The 20,299-nt window shown below is 36.1% G+C and overlaps 3 protein-coding genes and 1 long non-coding RNA gene across 6 annotated transcripts; 2 read left to right on the top strand and 2 right to left on the bottom strand.

Moving 5' to 3' along the window:
* Nucleotides 1–20: 20 nt before the first annotated feature.
* Pdrg1 (Pdrg1 prefoldin-like subunit) lies at nucleotides 21–3,304 on the bottom strand. Of its 2 annotated transcripts, XM_086976740.1 has the most exons (3): nucleotides 2,839–3,304; nucleotides 1,938–1,962; nucleotides 21–1,730 (listed from the first exon to the last, which is right to left on the bottom strand). In XM_086976740.1, exon 3 carries the CDS (start codon nucleotides 1,609–1,611, stop codon nucleotides 1,153–1,155), a length of 459 nt encoding a protein of 152 aa, XP_086832866.1. In that variant the 5' UTR covers nucleotides 1,612–1,730; nucleotides 1,938–1,962; nucleotides 2,839–3,304; the 3' UTR covers nucleotides 21–1,152. The 2 variants fall into 2 exon arrangements, with proteins under 2 accessions (XP_086832866.1, XP_086832865.1); XM_086976739.1 differs by lacking the exon at nucleotides 1,938–1,962 and having other exon boundaries at nucleotides 2,839–3,303.
* A 67-nt stretch (nucleotides 3,305–3,371) lies between these two features.
* Nucleotides 3,372–8,572, top strand: Prim2 (DNA primase subunit 2). Of its 2 annotated transcripts, XM_022788789.2 has the most exons (8): nucleotides 3,372–3,586; nucleotides 4,164–4,375; nucleotides 4,789–5,025; nucleotides 5,673–5,879; nucleotides 6,310–6,570; nucleotides 7,094–7,252; nucleotides 7,453–7,569; nucleotides 7,743–8,572. In XM_022788789.2, the coding sequence occupies exons 1-8, from the start codon at nucleotides 3,481–3,483 to the stop codon at nucleotides 7,977–7,979; spliced, it is 1,536 nt and encodes a 511-aa protein (XP_022644524.1). In that variant the 5' UTR covers nucleotides 3,372–3,480; the 3' UTR covers nucleotides 7,980–8,572. The 2 variants fall into 2 exon arrangements, with proteins under 2 accessions (XP_022644524.1, XP_022644525.1); XM_022788790.2 differs by lacking the exon at nucleotides 4,164–4,375.
* A 1,706-nt stretch (nucleotides 8,573–10,278) lies between these two features.
* On the top strand, nucleotides 10,279–13,686 carry LOC147758385 (uncharacterized). The gene is made up of 3 exons (XR_015317846.1): nucleotides 10,279–10,509; nucleotides 12,110–12,271; nucleotides 13,590–13,686. It is a non-coding gene; the product is annotated as an uncharacterized LOC147758385 (long non-coding RNA).
* A 4,081-nt stretch (nucleotides 13,687–17,767) lies between these two features.
* On the bottom strand, nucleotides 17,768–19,170 carry LOC147758386 (SRA stem-loop-interacting RNA-binding protein, mitochondrial-like). Its single transcript, XM_086975868.1, has 2 exons — nucleotides 18,947–19,170; nucleotides 17,768–18,048 (listed from the first exon to the last, which is right to left on the bottom strand). Exons 1-2 carry the CDS (start codon nucleotides 19,025–19,027, stop codon nucleotides 17,848–17,850), a joined length of 282 nt encoding a protein of 93 aa, XP_086831994.1. The 5' UTR covers nucleotides 19,028–19,170; the 3' UTR covers nucleotides 17,768–17,847.
* Nucleotides 19,171–20,299: the final 1,129 nt, after the last annotated feature.

Here is a 20,299-nt window from a genome sequence, read left to right on the forward strand (position 1 = left end):
GTACATAGATAACTATATAATAATAAATTATAATAATTTATTATTCTCACGTTATGTTTTATACAATCCCAATCGATAATAAAGTAGAAGCACAAAATAGCATTTTCTTCCTTGTTTACATCAGTCTACAACAAAAGCATTTTCAGGTTTTTAACTGAAACCGGTTCTTCCTATTAGTGGTTTTCTGAAAAATAAGAAATTGATGTTTTCTGAAAAAGTAATTTTTGCATAATATAGAATGCTTTCATGCTCAAACGCTTTAATCCATTTTAACTAAATGCAAATAGAAAAAAATCCATTTTTATATGAGGAACAAATGAAAGAGAACCTCTTTTTTCTTTTCGTCACAGTCAATTCGTTATCTCCACAGTGTCGCCATAATCCTAAATTTGATTTATATTTTATAAAATGTCACGAGATTATTACATCTTGAAATATGGTGCGTTCGTTCCGAAATTTGAGCTTAAGATAAACGTATGTAGTCCGAACAAACCACGTATGTGGGGTGACAACATTTAATCCTAAGAAAACGATACATTGTAGAAGAAAACTTAACAAATAAAGTTAAGTACTACCTAATACTACTTTAATAATACCTAATGCTAAGTTAGGTATTTGAAACATGTGTTCTATGTACAGTTTGTACACGTAATATGGTAGATTGACAATGAATTTATTTCTCTAATCAACAATAAGCATTTTCGGTGCTCATCTTCAACAACTTTAGAGAATATTTCTTCAGCGCACGTAATCATGTCTATGTATGTACGTAATGTGTAGATATTTTTCACTTCGAGTTAAATCCTATAGAAGACTGTAATCTCAACAACATTAACAGTTAGAATCTCATTGAAGGGCTTTAGGTAAAATGTACATGCTGCTTTGCGAATGATAAGCATCATCATGATTATGCCTATTAGGAAAATAGATAACATGTACACATCTGCCACGCTACAACTTGTTGTGCCAAAAAGCACATTTTTTGTAATATTCAATCATTTATACTCTTCCTTTTATAGTTTTGGATTCGTTGAGATAATAAGTATACAATAATATTATCTAGTAATCATTAAACCTCTGCGATTAATCTTAATTGAAGTGATAAATACCTTCTTGTTGCATAACAAGAACTATAATAATGCTTTTCGATTATTATGCAGACGGCTCTATAATTTTATGGATCGCATCCCGCTCTACTCTTGTGAGTGGTTTTAAACAGAAATCCTGAACACCTTTTCTACCTTCAAGTGCAGCAAGTTTCTCAGTAGAATGTATAATCTTTCTACGCACGGTCTTGATCTCTTCCTCAATATCTTCCTGCTCCTTATCAATGAAATCCACTGCTCGAGCAGTCCCAATCCGAACGAGTGAGCTTCCGTAAACACACCAGGTGCGTGAGGCCGCCTCTCCTGATTGTGACTCGTTGATGCTTGTTGTCGTTCTAGTACATTGTTTTAATGCCCTCTGGGCTTCACGATTTTTTTGTCTTCGTCGATCGAGTTCGATCAGTTTCTGGCGATCGGCGAGGATGTCCTCAGCAATCAATTCCATCTGCTTTATTAAGGCAAAGATCTTCGCGAAATCCGAGTCTGTATCACTTTGGCTTGCCATAGTAACCCTCAGGCTATCAATAAAGACTCTTCGAGCAGTTCTAAAACACTTCAATCACACAAAGAGGTAACTCCGGACGCGCGTTGACTAACGAGTATCCATTTGTAGAGATAATTTCCCTACCATACAAAGAACACACACGCATTCAACACTGTCAAATTGAATAGCAAAGAAATGTCTACCTAACGCCCAATTCGTTTTGTACTGGCAATTCGTATTCATTTCTCGATTAAGGATTACATCGCTTGCCGAAACATTATAGGCCAAAACTGAAACACAACAAAAAATGTTATTCAGAAATAAATGATAGTCAGTATCAAACCTACCGGAGTCAGTACAATCATATAGACGCTGAAACGATAACATATTTTTTATTGTAAATATGCATATAAATACAATAAAAAAGGAAATATTTTCGTGATGTCAACGAGATTTTGACGACCGGCAAATATCGATCATTATGCTGACGAAAGAAAAAAATGCTCATGATATATGGCACCTTAAAACCTTTGCAAGTACCCATATAGTAAACCTAAAACTTTATCCGAAAGTATAGAAGTAATCAAGCTTAATAAACTGTAATAGAAAAGAGTTCCAAGCGGAGGATTTCGCAAGATTGCTAAATGTATATAGCTATCAACAGCTTAGGGACGCGCAAGGTGGCCTAAATTCGAAACCGGACATTGACACAATTCGCTTTGTGCTACGTCCCAACAGTCTGCAACAATGCTTAATGGCAGATCATACATAAAATGCGAAACATTTATTTATGGTGGTAACGAAACGTGGTAAATATTTCAATTTAACATGATGACAATTTTTTGCGATATCTATCTATTTAACCAGATTTGTTGGTTTAGAAAAAAAAAAGAGAAAAACAGGTGTACTGCAGTACATCTGTTTTCTTTTTTAATTAGTTGTGTATAATCATTTGGAAAAAATACCTGTTATAGGTACCACTCACCCTTCTTTGTGTAAATAAAAGTGCTTTCAATTCAATTTATGTTATAAATTTATAACTGAAACATAGATAGATAGTTCTGCATCATAAGATAGAATTTACGCACAACAGATGTCTATGGAAGTCTATAATAAATTATAAGCTGTATCTTTTCATTGTCGGAACTGAGTTTGCTTTAAATCCTTATATTTTTGTAGATTAATAATAGGATTTCGCGTGAAGATTGTGTGCTGTCATAGTCTTCCACAGTAGCATACGATCCTTACTGTCGAAGTTGCGTACACTGTAGTATACTCCTTGTCGTTCCAATAATCTCTCGTAAAGGAGCACGGCAATGGAGAAAATTGATTCTGTGTTAGAAGCTGTACCAGCCATGAGTAAATTTGGCTTTAAGAAATATACTTTCGATAACTGAAACCATCTCGACAATTCCGTAAAGGTTTTGTATACTCAGTGACGATATAAAAGCCGCTGACGCGAACTTTAGGTAACACTTGATTCACATGCGAAGACAAACACTAATCAGTTGACGCTGCGTAGGCAAAATCACAATGCTCTCGCTGATCATCTGACATTTGTTTGAAACAACAAGATTTATCGTAGGGATTCTCCGAAATAGTTCTAGGTGGCTTTTTCAGAAAATGTCTTGTAAATTTTGATAAGACATCGAAATACGTAGCAAGTTACTAAATTTCTGCTTTTACATGGGCGCTTCAGCAGAAACGAATCTCATGGATCACTTTCTTCCGAGCCGCCTATGCCCCGTCTGAAGAATTCGTTCATTCGATTTGGATAATTGGCGCCAAAATCTTTACCAATACCCGTATCACGTCAGGCCATATCTGTTCTATAAGTGCCGAAAATAACTATATATGTTATATTTATAGTTTTTATTAGAAACTGTTACAATGCAGTTTAATAAAAGTCGTCGCATAGGCGGTCCTTTAAGACCAAATAAATTAGGCTTCAAACAACGTAAAATCACATTATTGGATATGTATGAAACTCCTGAAGGTACGTATAAAGATAGTAATGCGTGCGTATAACATCATTGCGTAGATATACATTTCACCGTAAGCAATTAACTAGCAAAATATAAAATTAAGCATAAATAAGCGATATAAAATTAAGCAGAATGTTATAAAATTAGTGATGTCAATTTTTTATAGATAGAGATTTACAAAACGAGAAAAGTAATTTTTCGAAAACTGCTTAAGCACACAGGCGAGTCTTGCCACATCTAACAGCATGCATATCTAAATTAAGACATGTGCTGCAATTTTTTTCAATTGTATTATTTTATCATCTATGTTATGCAGGTATTCTTCGTGGGGTTTGAAGTAACCCTTCCAATTTTAATATGAGCTCATAGCTTCATTGAATCCTTTATATATGTGAAGTATATACCTGAGGCTTGGTTGTTTAAAAAATCAGAAAAACTATAGATAGATCCTTCCTTGTTTCAATATTCTGTAAAGCGGAACAGACATTTAAAATCGTACATAGTACGGTGCTGCTAGCTTAAGTCATTTTTGGCGCCTCCAGTGAATTCCCGTACTATATCTTAGCTACAAGCAGATTGTTTTTATAGATATTTTACCAGATTTCTGCGGCATCGAAGAGTTCTATCAAGCAGCTTTTGATCGTCTTCAAGTGTTGCAAACGTTAGAAGATCTCTGTGGGCGTATGGCCAGAAGCAGTACTGAGTTCGAACCACAACTTCTGAAAAGCCTCAGAGAGAAGAAGCTCAGGCATTGGATTTCCAGTTCTAGTGACCCTGACGGAGGCCTTGAACACAAGAAGGTTTTAGATAGAATCTACTTCCAAAATGCTTAATGAAATCGTATATAGTTTCTATATGTTAATTCTTTGGATGCTTGACTAGAGCATCAGGCTTCCAGGTATCTTTTAACGTGTTAATATATGTATCTCATGATACTATTAGCCTGACAATTAAGGAAAGCGACCCTTATCATCGAATTATACATATATTACACGTATAATTTTACTATATGTAGTGCTAAGGCTGATTATCTTCAAATCTACATTGGTAGTTGGTATGTTGTGGTACCATGCACTCCTTTTGAACTCTGATGTTGCTAATGCCACGTAAATGCATTCTTCACGCTTATAATTCCTTCCAATTGCTGCATTCACACGCATAGAGTAAAACTCACATAGTGAAATAAGGTATGGGATCCTTTTATTATTCGCAGCTCGATGTTATGTCCCACTTTACTCTACGGCTGGTATATTGCCAAAGCGAAGATCTTCGTCGGTGGTACCTCCAATGGGAAACTGAGTTATTCCGCTGTCGACTTGAGCGTGAAAGTTCTGAAATGATACGAATGTTTCAGGAAGATTGGAATCTTATTTTTGATCCAGTCGATACTGAGGAAAAAGCTGATATAATTAATCAAGTGATAGCAGCCAGGCCCCAAGCGAACGCTCAGGTGATCAACATTTATTAGAATGTTTTTCTTCGATTGTTCATTTCAGTTGTTTTTGTTTTTCAAGGATCTCTTCTTTAAAGGACAGTTCCATAAAGTATCTACATCTAGTCACTCTTTCATTATTTACATGGTGTTAAAAGAAAAACGTAACAAAGACTTTTCTGGATTATGATTCCAAAATAATGTTTTTAAAAGCATAGTAAGAGATTATAATCACGATCAAGCTTAACGTGCGGCCTCACATGTCGGGGGCAAGTTCCATTTTCTATTGGACAACATTATAAAAAGTCACATTGATAAACACCATGTGTCACAAGTTAGAATCATTATAAGTGTATTCCTATATCATTAGGTAAATCCGTTTGAAATCGTTGTCTCGTTCTATAAAAATAAGCGATCTAGAGGTTCAGGTTTTGCTGTCAAGTTTGTACGCAGAAAAAAACTGACCTCTAAAGTAAAAGTTTTCAAACGAAAAAAATTATTGAAAGCTCCTTTTTTATAACGTTAAAAAATACAAGATACAGGTATTGAACGTAGAAGACGGTATGTATCAATATGAGTTTTAAAATTACCTGCCGTATGGACACTCAAAAGAGGAATCGCGGCTTTGATCGCGTAATTCCTTCACCCCGTATTTTTTGTTGCAGCTTGTCAATTCATCAAGCCTATACAAGGTTCACTTTACAATAGTGCCTGATATGGTATCAAGACGTCGAGTTTTCGTTCGCCATGGTTACGCTTACCTTCTTCCCGAAGACACAAAGGGCATCGTCGTCTCGGAATTTCGCACATATCTCTCCAAGATGCTGACAAAGCTTGCGACTTGCCCCAATATCTACAACAAGGACGACCAGGTTGAAGTTCATCAATTGATTCAATATTCTTATATCCAACTAGAGTTAATGAGCAATATTTTCGTCATTTTTGAGGTATTTTAATATGACCTAGATGAGCGCTCGTGTTGAGTTTTATTTATGTCTTCTTTTCTGTGTTGATTGGTTCGGAATTGAAAAAAAAACGTGCTTAGGTCTTAAAATTGTAGAATTTATCTACCCTAGTTTTTGTGTATATTATAAGGCCCTTTGATTACCAATGTTTATAGGCTTGAAGAGAAATAGGCCACAGGCAAGCTTCAGTTTTCTCACTCATATTTCATAATCTCTATTATTAAAAAGACTTTTTTAATTTTTCGGTTTGAAATGGAAAGTTTACAAAGGTCAATAAAGTTGCATAATCATCTACCCTTATCAACTTTACAAAATGGTCGCACATGCAAAATAATAGGTGGCGCCGTTGATAAAACTTTTGGCGCGTCGGCAAATCCAAGCTGAACGCACTTTTCGCGACGAAGGTTCCGTGACGCCTGCGGATCTCGATAGTCTATCGAAAAGCGCTTATCCTCTTTGCATGTCAGTGATGCACGACTGGCTCCGGGAAAAGCACCATCTGAAACACACAGGACGTTTGTCGTTAACCCTTTTCCTGAAAGGTATCGGATTGTCCATGGATGATTCTCTTAAATTCTTCAGTCAAGAGTTCGCCAAGGTAAGGTATCAATGTTACAAAAGCCCATTACTAGTTAAAATATATTACAACAATTTGAATTTATCATACGATTATTTTTAGCGTTCAGTATTTCTAATGATAAGACTAAAGATATAATTTATTACTATTAATTATTATTAATGTGCTTCATTGGTTTTAGTTGTAAGTGATGAAACTGAGTGTTGTAAACTTTTAGATTTTCGTGGAATAAAATTCTATGGTTGTTTCTTCGATAAGAATTGATTCCTCACAGTTTCGCTTAGAAGATGTCGATCTGCTAGATCAATTTCGCACAACTTATATTATGTAATATAGGTTTTGTAATATAGGCATAGAATTCGTTTAGTTTGTTATTGTTTCAACGTATGTGACTATATTCATATTTGGCTGCTCGGTTTTTAGTGAGTACACTGAAAAAATTTTCATCCTGAAAATGCAGGGAGTATCTACGCCTGTACCTTTATCGCAGATTTTCCACAACTCAAAGGCAAAATGGTATTTTTGTGTTTTTTTTTTACTGAAGTCTATTGGTCAGGAGAAATTTAGCAAAGAGTATGCGTACGCAATACGTCACTCATACGGAAAAGAAGGCAAGAGAGCAGATTACCGACCATACAACTGCATGAAGATGGCTAGCTTACACAATCCTTCCGGTATGGAATGTCACGGCTGTCCGTACAAGGTATTGTCAGCAGACATGTCTTAACTTACGTTGCACATTGTTGTATTTCCATTTGCGACAACAGGAGAAAATCACTAGCTTGAAATAGGCTTCGTGCACGAAAGCACCTTGTATATAGTTCTTCTAAGGTTAGCAATGAGCAACCAGGCAATAACTCCAATAATCTTCCCTTACTTGTACCGTTACCTTAAATTTTCTAGACTCTAGACACGGAAGTGCTAAAATCGCGCCTTCGCAGCCGTGGAGTGACTCCAAGTGTAATCAGTGATGTACTTGCGGATGTGAAGAACTTCAACTATCAAGCTGCATGCACACGAGTCAGTATGAACATGCAGAAAAGTAATTTCTATTTTTATTCATGGAAAATATCAGATTATTAGACATTAATGCCTTTTATTTGATAACTGGTCTTTCTTAGCTAGCTGATTAGGACTGAATGCTGAATTTTTGTTCTTCTGGTGGTATCTGGAACGTCACTCTAATTAAACAGGTATTCGAAAATCGTACGGGACGTATACTAGGCCAAAGCATTGTCCACCCGAATCAGTACTTTGAGGAAAGCGACAAAGTACTGAAAGGCACTTCTCAACTTCCAACAGAACCCAATAAGACTGAAAAGACGATTACCAAAATATATAAGAAGGCAAAGCCGGAACCAGAAGAACGGGACATAAAGCAAGAAGTAGAGGAAGCGGCAGGGGATCATATGGACGATGATGATGTGTGAAAGCATTACTTTCAAATATTTGCATTTAATGGTAAATGCTCGGGCGGTCTAAAATCGTCTTTGGCTGATTATGATACAACCGCCGACAGGCTGGCCTGAGGTCTTTTTTAGTCAAATTCTTTGTTGCGCATAATAGCAAAATCTATCGACTGGTCAAGAATCTCAGCAGCACTACATATATAAAAGCATCATTGCCTCATTTGTGTACGATTTTCTTTTTTTTTTCTGGTTTTAGCTAACGCTTAACAGAGGCCGAATAAACAATACAAAAAACAAATATATATTGTTACCGCTAGACATATCACTTACTTAGCATTAAACCACTCTTGTCTAGCCGTTGATTTCTACAACTGGAACTTTCTTAAGGCTTCTTTTCCTCAAGCAACGAATGCAGTCAATTCGTTGGTGTCATTCTATCTCATTAAGAACAATATCCATAGTCAGAACATTTTCTGTTAAAAACGCTGTATGAATGGTTTTGTATTACTTGGTATATATATATATATATATAATGAATTTCATTGGAAGTTTTTTTTACTTAGATAAACGCAAATAAACGTAAATCGAAAGATTCAATGTACGTAATGGATCTACGTACGCGCCTCATTATTTATTATAAATTCAAAGCTTCATAGTTTATTTTTAAATATAGTTTGTTTGATCGAATATAATTTGGTGACTTATCGTTGCCATTTATTAGCCAAGTAATGTAACCTAATAGGTCAAAATCCTGTCTAAACTCTAGAACTCTGAAAGCGAGACATGGCTTTTTTAATTCTCCTCACCAAACTCACGTTGCAAGCTTTGGTAACCACATCTTGCAAGATATTATTGAACTCTAATGGTCAAGGATCTAATTTGGCTACTATGCTGTCCAAAAGAAAGGTAGTATCATATGATTGTTAATATATTACATTAGGACAGTCAGTCTAGGGTATTTTTCCACCAGCTATTCTATCCCATAAATATGGACTTCGCATTAAACAAGCGTAGATAATGGACGTAATGAAGATGATTCAAGAACAGAAAGCTTTACATAGTTGTGTATACATCCTATTAATAGGAAATGATATGTACGAAACGTTGACCTAATCTGGAGTCCGGTAGACCTTTTCCTCAGATTATGTTGCATGCCCAACATTAATGTAAGGTTTAGATAAATAAATATTTTTTGTTCCAGTCATTCTCAATATAGCGACGGAAGAAAGAAAAGGTATTGCTCGTGCCTATTTGTATCCGTTCTTTTTGGTTAAAACGAGTTAGAATTAAATTGTCTTCATTCAGAAAAGCTTAATGACAAGCTATCACAGCTAAGCTAACGCCATATCTCTAACAAAAATTCACACGTTGACTACGGGACTAACTTGCGGAACAGGCTTACAGATCCACTTCTATGGGAACTCGAGTGAACAAGGTAGAGAGGCGAGGGACATTGTAGGTCAAACGATTAACACTAAAAAATTATTTGATTATTACACTCAAATATCCTAAGATCGATAAAAACTAAGCGAGAGGTAAGAGGTTAGAGGAATAGTTGCTTATGTCACGGACCAAATGAACAAAATCAGCTGGGGAAACTCTGAAAATCCGCAAGTTTGGATTTGCGATAGAGCTAATAGTGTAACAGATTTATATGAATGGTTTACGATAAGAACCTGCTTGCATTTAGTGCAATAGGGTTATGGCGAAAAAGTGGTTGAATCATTCCTTATAAATACACCTATATTTTTACCGCGCTGTACAAAATGAACCAATAAGTGCCCTTCTCAATTCGCTAGAGCAAAAGGCAAAGCATTTTTCACTACATCAAATTCCCTTAATTAAATTCCTGATAAAACTGAAACTAGTATACCAAAGCTCGTTGGGTCAATGGAATACAGTGATATAACATTGCATTGGAAAAACCCTATCAGAAATTGATGTCGCTAGTAATTACAGTGAAAGTAGCTCAGAGTGTTTGGGAACTGGTTGAGTTGCTACATGTGACTGTTATGATCACAGAAACTAATATCGTCAGAAATACGAGACAAAGTATTTCATAATTTATGTATGTACACATTAGCGTTTTCACATTTATCTTTATACAAAGCTCTATACTTCGAGTTTTATGTCCAGTATCATCGTTAGGATTAACACCGAACGGCTGACTCTTTGCACGAAATGAGTTCTGTGTATGCCCGGGTTCGAACCTAAACCATAAAATGTCCTAAGTAAATACATTACGTACTATGCTGTCATGGTGGCGATGATTACAAAACTCATCTTCTGTCTCAATTGGGCTTCTCTCACTCAATATATTTCTCTTTAGATAGTTCATCACTTATTATTTAGGGCTCGTTCTGCTGCTTGATTGTCGCAATTCGTGGGTCATCTTTGACTCCGCTTTCCGCGAGATTCGTATCTCTGGGGTAGACTGGTTGACAAAAGGATACACTGGATTGATTGTGGCAGCTACTACTATTAGCTGTAATTTGCTACCTTTACTTCAAATCGTACAGTGGAACACGACACCAGGTTACCGTTTCAAGTTGTAAGTATTCGCGCGAAACTAAATGTGTGAGAAACGATGCGTTGTCATACCCATTTCAGCGGTTGAATTAACTTAGTTAGTAAAAGTTGTTGTTATTATGAACAATTAAGCTTTATGATAGAGCTCTACTAGTAACACTAACTACAGGAGCAGTAACAGCCTTGAAAGCACCTATAAATGAACAATAGCTAATTGCCGTTGTTATTATTATTTTTATTGTTACAAGTGGTTGTGGAAGAGAGCAATTAATGGAGAGGATTTTTTTTATATCAATCGCTGTTGTGAGAGTGACGATTTCTCACCCTGACGGTGATATTCATTTTTCATATGTAATGCTGCTTTCCCGATAGCAACTTTTCGATGCAACAAAGTGAGCGTTCCTTCTCTTACCCACAGTTTTTCACGCTGTATAGAGAAGAAGTAGTAGAAAATAAGTCAGTGTCGCGGGAAATGGTAGTAGTGGCGGTGGGTTGCATAACCCATAATATGACCATGGACAACAAACAAACGATCACAGAAGTATTGAGGCCAAGCAGCTACTGCGCATGCGCCTAGATCGGTGTACCTTTGGTGGACTGAAGGTATGGTATAGACCAAGTCTCTTTGTACATTGTTCTCTAACATCATCGTTGTAAGGAACGGTTAGTTACCAACCAAAAAAGACACTACAGCTCCGATCTGTTCGACCGGTAACCACGAAGAAGTACGAGTAACTATACTTTGCGAAATCTTGTAACGGCAGAGACGAGCCGAAGCACTCAAACTTGGGGTGTTCTTATGACACACAGATCAAGCAACGAATAGGTTGCTTACCGACCCACGTTAAACTAACATTATTTAATGCAACTATATATGAGCTGAATATAATGTGGATATGGAATGAGTAAAAGAGGCTAAGACACTGAAAGTAACTATGCAAAATAATTTTATCCTGCTCCAAAGTTTGAACAACTCACTTTGCAAGTTAAGCCAGTATTTACTCTGCTCTGCATGCTCAATGTGGCATTGTAGCAGATCATTTATTTCGTACAAAGATCTCTAATCTTTTCAAGAGATGCGAGATCGCGAAGGTAGTTCAGCTGAACACGGGAATGGCCCACGAAACACGCGAAAACAGTGACCATTTTGCCCGAAGAAGGTTCAACCCCAGATCGAATCTCCTGCAACTATACAATCACACTTAGACTAGATTTACAAACTTCCGCTAACCAAGATGTCTGCCCTGAGGCGGAGAATCGATTTAAAAGTGTTGTCACAGATAAAAACGCTCATTAATAAAGAAAAGAGATATAACGTCAAAACAGCAACGATTTCTGCCAATAACACGTTCTCTATGGAAGATTCTGAGGAAACGAAAGCTATCGATATTTATAATAGAACCGTCTGCTTGCTATTGCACCAGTGCGGAAAATGTCAGCCCACTTAAGTCTATTGAGTAAAATTATTTCTATTGGGTAATATTATTATTAATATATAACGAATATGATATAAATTGTATCTGTTTCGCTTATTATTTGATAAGGCGAATTGCCTCATAAATACTATCAATGCATATTAGTTTACGATTTTATCAATTCTGTGTTTGTCCTTGTGGATTAAGTCCTTCCAGATGTTACCTCCACGTGAACTTCAAATTGGGTGACATCCAAATGTGCGCTCTTGTTTCAATATTTCTTCAAATTCGTTTCATGCTCGAGCCTAGCCTTAACATAGTAAGCGACTTGCTAGAGCATGTCAGTTTGCTGGAACCAGCGGCTTTCAAGTTGAGTGAGCTTTTGTTGATACCTGATAATGAGAAAAATACCGAAAAAAGTTAATAACTGTTGGCTTTGACAGTCATAATGCAAATGAAGCCGTGTATTTAAAGCTCTGCATGTTTACGTTATTCTTCCCTTTTCAATCAAACACAGTTTTAATTGATCAAATACACTATTCCGCAAACTTCACCAAAATACTTAGAAGTAAGTGGCACAATTAAAATCAGAAGGCTTTTGGAACGTCATTGATATTTAACAGCTGAGAACGATGCATCAAAAATTTACGACATTTACAAATAAGCATTCATCTGACTATTGAGTCACATAGTACGTGATACTACTTAAATTACGCTCCTATGTGAACTTCCTTATTTTTTAAGGTCATATGCAATTTTTTCGTCGATCGGTCTGTGTATTCGCGTTCACACCATGACAACAAAGATACGAAGTACAAGTTTCCCGAAGATCGATGTAAAATTAAGTTACATATCGTTATCGAATCATATATATCATTTCAGTTCATACAAATAATAGGTTGAACTAAATACGACGGTTCCGATACGGTGAATGTAAGGACACGCAGGGTTTCAGACGTGACGACACGGCTAGTGTTCAATAGACACTTTAACGACGACACTATTCAAGATGTGTAGCTTGATCGTCTGTAATTCGATAAAATCGTTGATGATGCGATTTAAATTGGTATCTTCTGCTCTTACTATATTTTTTTTTATTTACAATCAATGTAACTTTATCTCTAGCATTTATGGAAATGTTTACATGGACTACTCGTTTTTTTTTACTGATCATAGGAGCAGTGAGTAGACGCACTCAGTAGTCAAAGTACGTACCTGCTTCGTTAAAGTATGTCTAACGAAGAACAGGGTATGTTCCTGACGCCAACTATGAGCTATCTGAAAGATAGAAACTATTATATTCAAACAACCAATCCTTAGTGGCGCACAAAATCAGTTCGTCATTAATTACGAGTGAAATTACTGCTTTGATCGTGATTAATTAATTTTATTACCATTAGTTATTATATATAAGCTGTAAAGTTACGGGGCATTGTCATGATATGTGACGGGAACGAATATCGACTAGGGGTATGACGGGGCTTTCGACGTGTGCTTTCTTGTCAAACAGTTACACCCATTTAAGAAATGGTTACATGCAACAACACCAATATTAATTATTAATACTATAACAATTGCCAGAATATAGTGATTTATTACAATTTTAGCAATATTAAGCCATTATTTTCTCTGTATCCATAAAATGCTAACGATATTCCTCCGATGAATGTTGTGTCTCTCGGTGCAGGTATCGTGCCCAGGAAAGAGCCACCGTGAAACAACTAGTAGACAAAGCTAAAAGATCGTAAATGCGGCTAAAAAGCGCGAACGAATTCATATTGTAGGTAGATCGAAATAAATTTCTCAAATCTATTAAATAAATCGAATCTTTACGAGGTTAAGCTTATAAGCTAGAGAGAAACTGGACTAGATTTGATCCTTGTCAAGTATGTTCTTGGCTTGCTAGGTCTCGACTAGGAGAAACTCGCTGCTGTACATCTACAAAAGCAATACTAAATGCTTTTTTACATCATTAGTTACACCATGTCTATTTAACACAGTGACATATTTTAATTAGCTAGGATTGTAGATAATATGAGAAGTGTAGCTTCTATTTGCTGGCTTGTCTGCTATCGGGTAGAAAAACTTCACTCTCTTTAAGCAAAGTGCATAAGGAGCGGTTAACCCGACTCGTTAGAATCTCCCTTCTCCCTGTTTTTTCTGTCAAAACAATTAGTCGCCATTAATTATTTTCATAATTATAAAGATGAACTTCGTTGATTAATGAAAGTAATCAAAATTCGGCTTTCGACGCAGATCCCGTAAGCACATACAGTTATGAAACAAAAAAGGAAATAAACGAGATTAAAAGTCGGGAACTTGAAAAAGCGCGCCCTTGATGAGTTGTGTCTTGGAAGCGCGAGTTCTTAAGAAGTGTAGCGGGTAGGAAAAAATATTTGAAATATAAAGTTGTAACGAATGGAGCAGTACACGCAGCATCAGTGATGCACAATGAAAAAATCAGTAAAAAACTATAACTCCGACAAAGCCTGTTTTCAAATAGCAGGTTTCATCACAACTATTCTAGTTTAAATATCCAGCTAATTTGTACTTGAATTTGTTTTGAGAGCTAAATAACCTGCAGCCTTCTTTTTCCCTCTCTTTAGATTCAATTTATACAGTTCAAGGTACATAAATGATATATCCATTGGCTTCTGGCGAGCTTACTTCAAGTTATTATTAATTTAACTGAGTATGCTCGATGCAAAATGTAATGATCTTTTTTTCTAGCAAAACGCAATAGATCCAAGTTTGCCAGAGTGCTAAACGGTCACCTAACAGCTACACTATGTGTGAAGCAGTCTGAATTTTCGTGAAAATCCCTGAATGTAACGAACTCTTGTAGACTGCTTATTCTTTTATGTTTACAGAATATATTTGCTTTGGATATTCAACCGGGTCAGAAGGATGAACGTGAGGAAAGAATACTAAATAATCCTATAGCTTTTATTCCCAGTCCAACTGTATTATCATTCTGTTTAACTTCGTTGTGCTAATCCGTTTTTTAGACAGCTCTAATTCGAAGTAGTGTTTTAGTGTAAAGGCATGAGTCGCTACTTCAGCTTCAACGACCAAAATAATAGTCAAAAACTAGCGGTGCAAAGGTGATCATAGCATACGTTTACTACATTTTTTTTTTATATACTATAAGTTTAACGAGGAAACATTGAAATCAATTCACTTTGCATTTAGTACATGTAGAATATTTGTGGTTCCCAATCGAATTTAACATTAGTTTATTTAAACTCATGTTTTCGTCTTATTCACGCATGGGTCTGTCCCAAAGAAATAGTTCTCCGCCTTAGCGCAGCAATTGAATTTAATCTTAACCGTTTTACGAGATAATCGAATTTTCCTAATTTGTTCATAAAAAGCGTACATTTATTAACCGGCACAAATTTTCTGCACGACGAAGTCAATGTGCAGTTAAACATATGCCGCTGCCACAGGTCAACTACTCTTTTTAGGGAAAAAGACATTTTAACATATCCTCTCTATACCTTTAAAGAACACAAAGAATGCGCACGCTATTCTCAGTATTAAATGAAGACATCTGCACAAAGACTTTCATGTTTCGAGTTTTACGGCCAGCATTGCCGTCAGGCATTCCATAAGACGGCCGGCTCCCAGCACGAAACGATGTGTGTCTGTGGCCGTATTCGAACCTGGACCGCACAAAGATCACGAACTTACAACTGGGCAAAACGGTACATCGCTTTTGCAGCTTGAAAAAAGATATTGTCCAATCTATTGATATGGAGCGACTATAAACCTCCTTTTTTGCCTGAAATTGACGGTGTAAGTTAGTGTCAGTTTCCGACGACATCTAAAAAATCTGCGTAAAAGTTCCATTCGACAAAGCAGAAGATCTTTAATAGGGTTTAAACTTAAAAGGCTTACAAATCTGTCAAAATCGCCTAAAAGTTATCTCCAGTATCTTAGAGTTGTTTATAGAAAATATAGAAATTCTTTTCGAGAACCTACTAGAATGCTCATACAACATCTTGATTTGACTGAAACCGTTTACACCTTTTGGACTCTTGGTTGTTTTGAATTTTTTTTGTGTCGAAATGTAATCCCGTTTAATTTTTTTGAAGCGTATTTGAGTGATACATAAACGAATATATGCTTATCGCTATTACTTTGTGCGGTTGCTGTTAAAAAGTTATCTTCAATTAGATAATTTCGAAAATGGCTAATGAGTGGTTTACGTCTCGAAATTATGCTATAATAGTGGTTAAGAAACGTTATAATGAATAAACTTTCTAAAATAAATAAATGAAATAAAGCCAAATGTGACCCTTATAGCATACGCAGAAATATTCGTTGAATTATATGTCTTTGTTTAGATACAGCCCTGAAACAAACCATAAAATAATTATAAATTTGCTCGGACGGCCCGCTATATGAATATATATTTTCTGATTTTAGCGTTCGGGCAAGATATTCGGACAAACCGTTAAAGGTATTAAGAATTTTTTTGAAATATCTTCAACTCGAGTGGAAATTGATTACATTCCAATATATATAGCTGTATGGGCAGTACCTATTCATATATTTAAGCTTATATATTTGACCTATTACAATATATATGTACAAGATAGTGCATGCAAATTGGGTAACTTTGCCGGACCATTTGTCGCAACGCGCATGCGTTTATTCACTCCGTTTGGTAGTGCTACATTTAATTTCTACACAATTAAATGTAGCACAAAAAAAGCAAACTCCTTATAAGGAACGATAAAGCTGCATTTTTAGAATTCGAACGAAGACCAGTTGCTACCCAGTGTTTCTGCGTTGGACGAACCCTACCAAGATTAAGAACCTCTTATTTTGGCCGAACTCGACGGCTAACTTCCCAGTTTTCGTATGCTTTTTGATAAGTTTCAGAAAGACTTTCAAGAGGCAAACTGAAAAATTCTCAGCCAGGTTTAGATTTAAACCAATTGTAAATTTATCAAAATGATTCAAAGAGCCATTTTTGACACATCTAGCTTTTTGCCGCAAAAACTGACAGCCGTTTTGCAGGGATGAGTATCAATTACTAATGGAGTTGTCTAGATAAACTTGTACGCTAAGTCGTCTTATAACTTTTTACACATTTCTGCATCGTTCTGGTCTTCTAGCTTGCTTGAGCCCTTGCATTTTTGGGACTCCGACCCACAATCAGCCTGGAATAGAAATCCGTTGGATTTTTTCTATGGAGTCTATTTGAGCGATACCTAAACGAATGTATATCTACCAGTATCGCTTTACACACAGTTGTTGTTAAAAGGTTATTTGCAGATTCATAGAGGAATATATCGAAAATGACTAGTTGTTCAAAGTCCCAAGCAGAGAACGGTAGTCGCAGTCGATGGTAGTTACATTTAATAGACGTGACCGGCAGGAATAACATTTTTAGGAGATGCAAAGGATACCTGTTTTTTTTTGTCGTCTAGATGCAGTCTTAGAAACAAAGCATAAGGAAGATGTCATTTTGATATATTTATATAAACTTAAATTTATATATATATATATGGTGGTTTGATTAAGGTAAACAAGTCGTAGCTGTTAGTTGATATATTGTCAGTCTCCGACCAACACCCGCTATACATGAAAGCTTTTAGCTTTTCCTTCCTAAATGTTAATGCGATATCTGTTTATAAATGAGCTCTGGGATTACAGCATAAGTGCTGATATCATTACATAACTCATAAGTCGTCAAAACTTTAAATGTGCGTTCTGTCAATGCGATCATAGCTCGTAGTTCTCTTGTATTGTATTAAAAAAAAAGTAACTCTGAACAACGCTGGCAGATTTGCCCGCGTTAAAGGCTTAACACAAATTCTGGTTGGTATATGGTAAAAACAATAGAGAATCCACTGTAAGATAAAACCATATAAGAAGCAATTTATTCTCTATTACATTGTACGTGTAGTTGTAACTATCGAAATAACTGAGGATTATTCTTGGCGGCGCTTGCGAATTTGGCCACCAGATCTACTCGTACTCTCGCGAATTTCAAGAACATTGCCTTCAAGCGTAATGGATTGACGCATTGCCGCATTCGCGCTATTTGGTTGGGCAAATTGGATGAAGCCGAAACCTCGGTGGAGACCTGTGCTTTTGTCGAACTGGATATGCGCATGAGACACAACTCCAAACTGAAATCACAACACCCGTTTATAACCTATTGTTAGTATTCATTTTCATTTATGATTATCTTTATTGCTGTTCATACAATTTATAAAATTGCATTCTTAATCACAATAATGAAAAATGTATTCTAGAGGTAATTTCATAACCTGACAAATCAGTTAAATGTAAAGCTAAGGCAGTCAAGTTTGGTACGCTTACGTGCTCAGTGCTCAAGTGATCATTGGTCTACCACAGACGGCCATATTGTAATGTAACAAACGAAAAATAAATTTTGCGTTTATTGATTCTATGACCTACTAGTAAAAAAGAAAGCTATTTTATATATAGGCATTTTCCTTATACGTATCAATTTTCCTGCATTACGTGATGTTGCAGTTCTTATTTGAATTCACAATGAATTCCGGTTACTGAGCCTTCCTCATATTACTAAAGTTTACGTGAACTCAAATGATAATTTTAGGAATATTATGTATTTCATCACGGAAAAGTATGTCTTAGTGTCTAAGTAATTAAAAGATCTTCCATAGGCTTCTTTCATATACTTCAAAAACACGCTTATAATATATATATATATATATATATATACTTATTTTAACTTTGGGCTTAATAAATCTATTAAAACGCAATGATTTATAAACAAACATACGCTAAAGCGGTTAACCAATAAAATGGATTTTCATTAGTAGTTTCTGTTCGTGAGAAATGCTACATTAGGCACGAACACACTAGAAAACAGAAGAGACTGTCCGTTTGATTCGATCGACCTTTTTTGACCATTATTGATGTCTAGTCACATGGAACGGTAAAACAAACACCATATCCAGAACGAAGATATGTTCGTGCATAGATAGAGCTGTATGTTTAGAGAACCGGCGATATTTGCACGCGTCGTAGTTTACTTACATTAGAGAAGCAGTTGCGTAACTCGTTTTTACCGACCGTCCAGGGGATGTTTCCAACGAAAAGCCTCGCTGTTCCTGACATTTTGTTGATAAAATGACGACGAACTGACACGAAGATATGGCGAACACAAAGATGTCGCACAAATGTTGCGCGGAAATCGATCGCTACAGCGCGTGCTTCTGCTCTTCAGTCGATCATACTCTAATAAAAATCATTCCTAATGAGGTTAATGATTTTGTTGTCTGTGCACTCTACACGCCAGCTGGCGTCTGCTATAAAAGCGTCGCGCGTCAGGCATGCCTATCAGAGACGCCTAAATAAGCTCTGGGAAAAATTTTCTCATTGGCTTTATGTTGTTAGTAGCATTTTGTTCTTAACGTTGGAATGAAAAATTTTCAACGCACAATCATTGTATGCTTCAGTTTGTAGACGATTACATATTTACTTTGCACTATTACTTAGCGCACACTTCTGTGTCAGTAAAGCAAGAACCCATTGTTGTACCAGCTTTGCAATGTTTACAACGTTTGCAATGTGTCTATCGCATTAGGCGGTACTTAAAAACATGCTCGAATAATAAGTATGTGTGAAAAAGATACCGCTGGTTAGCTAGGTAACATAAAATTTGAGATAAATTATTTTTGGGTACCTTGCCAGTACATAATTAATATAACACATAATAGATGACCGAGTAACTTCACTAAATATAAAGTTACCAATGTCAAGAAGTCAGTAGGTGTTGCGCTTACGTAAATAAATGTTAGTCCAGAGCAATCCAAAAATTATAGGAAACCATTTGACTTTAAAATTTTCAGTCAAACTGGAACCGAGCGATACAGTCATTGGCAGCAAAGATATTTATAATAAAAAGCTTCTGCGATGTATAAGAAACAACCTTCCGATGGCATTAAGTATAGTACACGTAGTACATACAGTGAGCACCTCTAATTGTCAGGAGCAAGCGATATCATAAGTGAGGAAATAAAAAAATTCACATTGAAATTGAAACTACATTATCAACAATTACATTTTAGACTATTGATGGATTATGGCCAGTACTGCACAACTTTGAAGTGTCATTTGCCCTCCTCTTCTTGCTCTTCCAGTATAGTTTATTCTTTCGATTGTGAACCTGGAGAATCAATTGCTAACGCCTAGCCATCTCGGACAGCGCATGCGACCCTTTTGCCTTATTTCGCCTAATAAAAGAGTACATACTACTACCGATAACAAAAATCGGTACTCATTATCTAGGTTCTTAAATTCAGCTATATTCGTCTCCCGTTTTGAATTTCGGTTCACGATATTAGTCCTTATCTTAGCTTCCTCTACTATATTTGCATGCTTACTAGA

The sequence above is a fragment of the Varroa destructor genome, unplaced genomic scaffold (genome assembly GCF_002443255.2).
Source record: "Varroa destructor unplaced genomic scaffold, Vdes_3.0 BEIS01000001.1, whole genome shotgun sequence".
NCBI classification, from domain to species: Eukaryota; Metazoa; Arthropoda; class Arachnida; order Mesostigmata; family Varroidae; genus Varroa; species Varroa destructor.

Bases quoted from the DNA above. Each gene is read 5' to 3' on its own strand.
- Pdrg1 (XM_086976740.1), bottom strand. From the start codon at position 1,611: ATGGCAAGCCAAAGTGATACAGACTCGGATTTCGCGAAGATCTTTGCC.
- Prim2 (XM_022788789.2), top strand. From the start codon at position 3,481: ATGCAGTTTAATAAAAGTCGTCGCATAGGCGGTCCTTTAAGACCAAAT. The intron at 4,376-4,788 runs GTTTTAGATAGA...TATTATTCGCAG, and splicing joins GAGGCCTTGAACACAAGAAG to CTCGATGTTATGTCCCACTT. The intron at 7,253-7,452 runs GTATTGTCAGCA...TAAATTTTCTAG, and splicing joins GTCACGGCTGTCCGTACAAG to ACTCTAGACACGGAAGTGCT.
- LOC147758386 (XM_086975868.1), bottom strand. From the start codon at position 19,027: ATGTCAGGAACAGCGAGGCTTTTCGTTGGAAACATCCCCTGGACGGTC. The intron at 18,049-18,946 runs GTAAGTAAACTA...TTGTGATTTCAG, and splicing joins TACGCAACTGCTTCTCTAAT to TTTGGAGTTGTGTCTCATGC.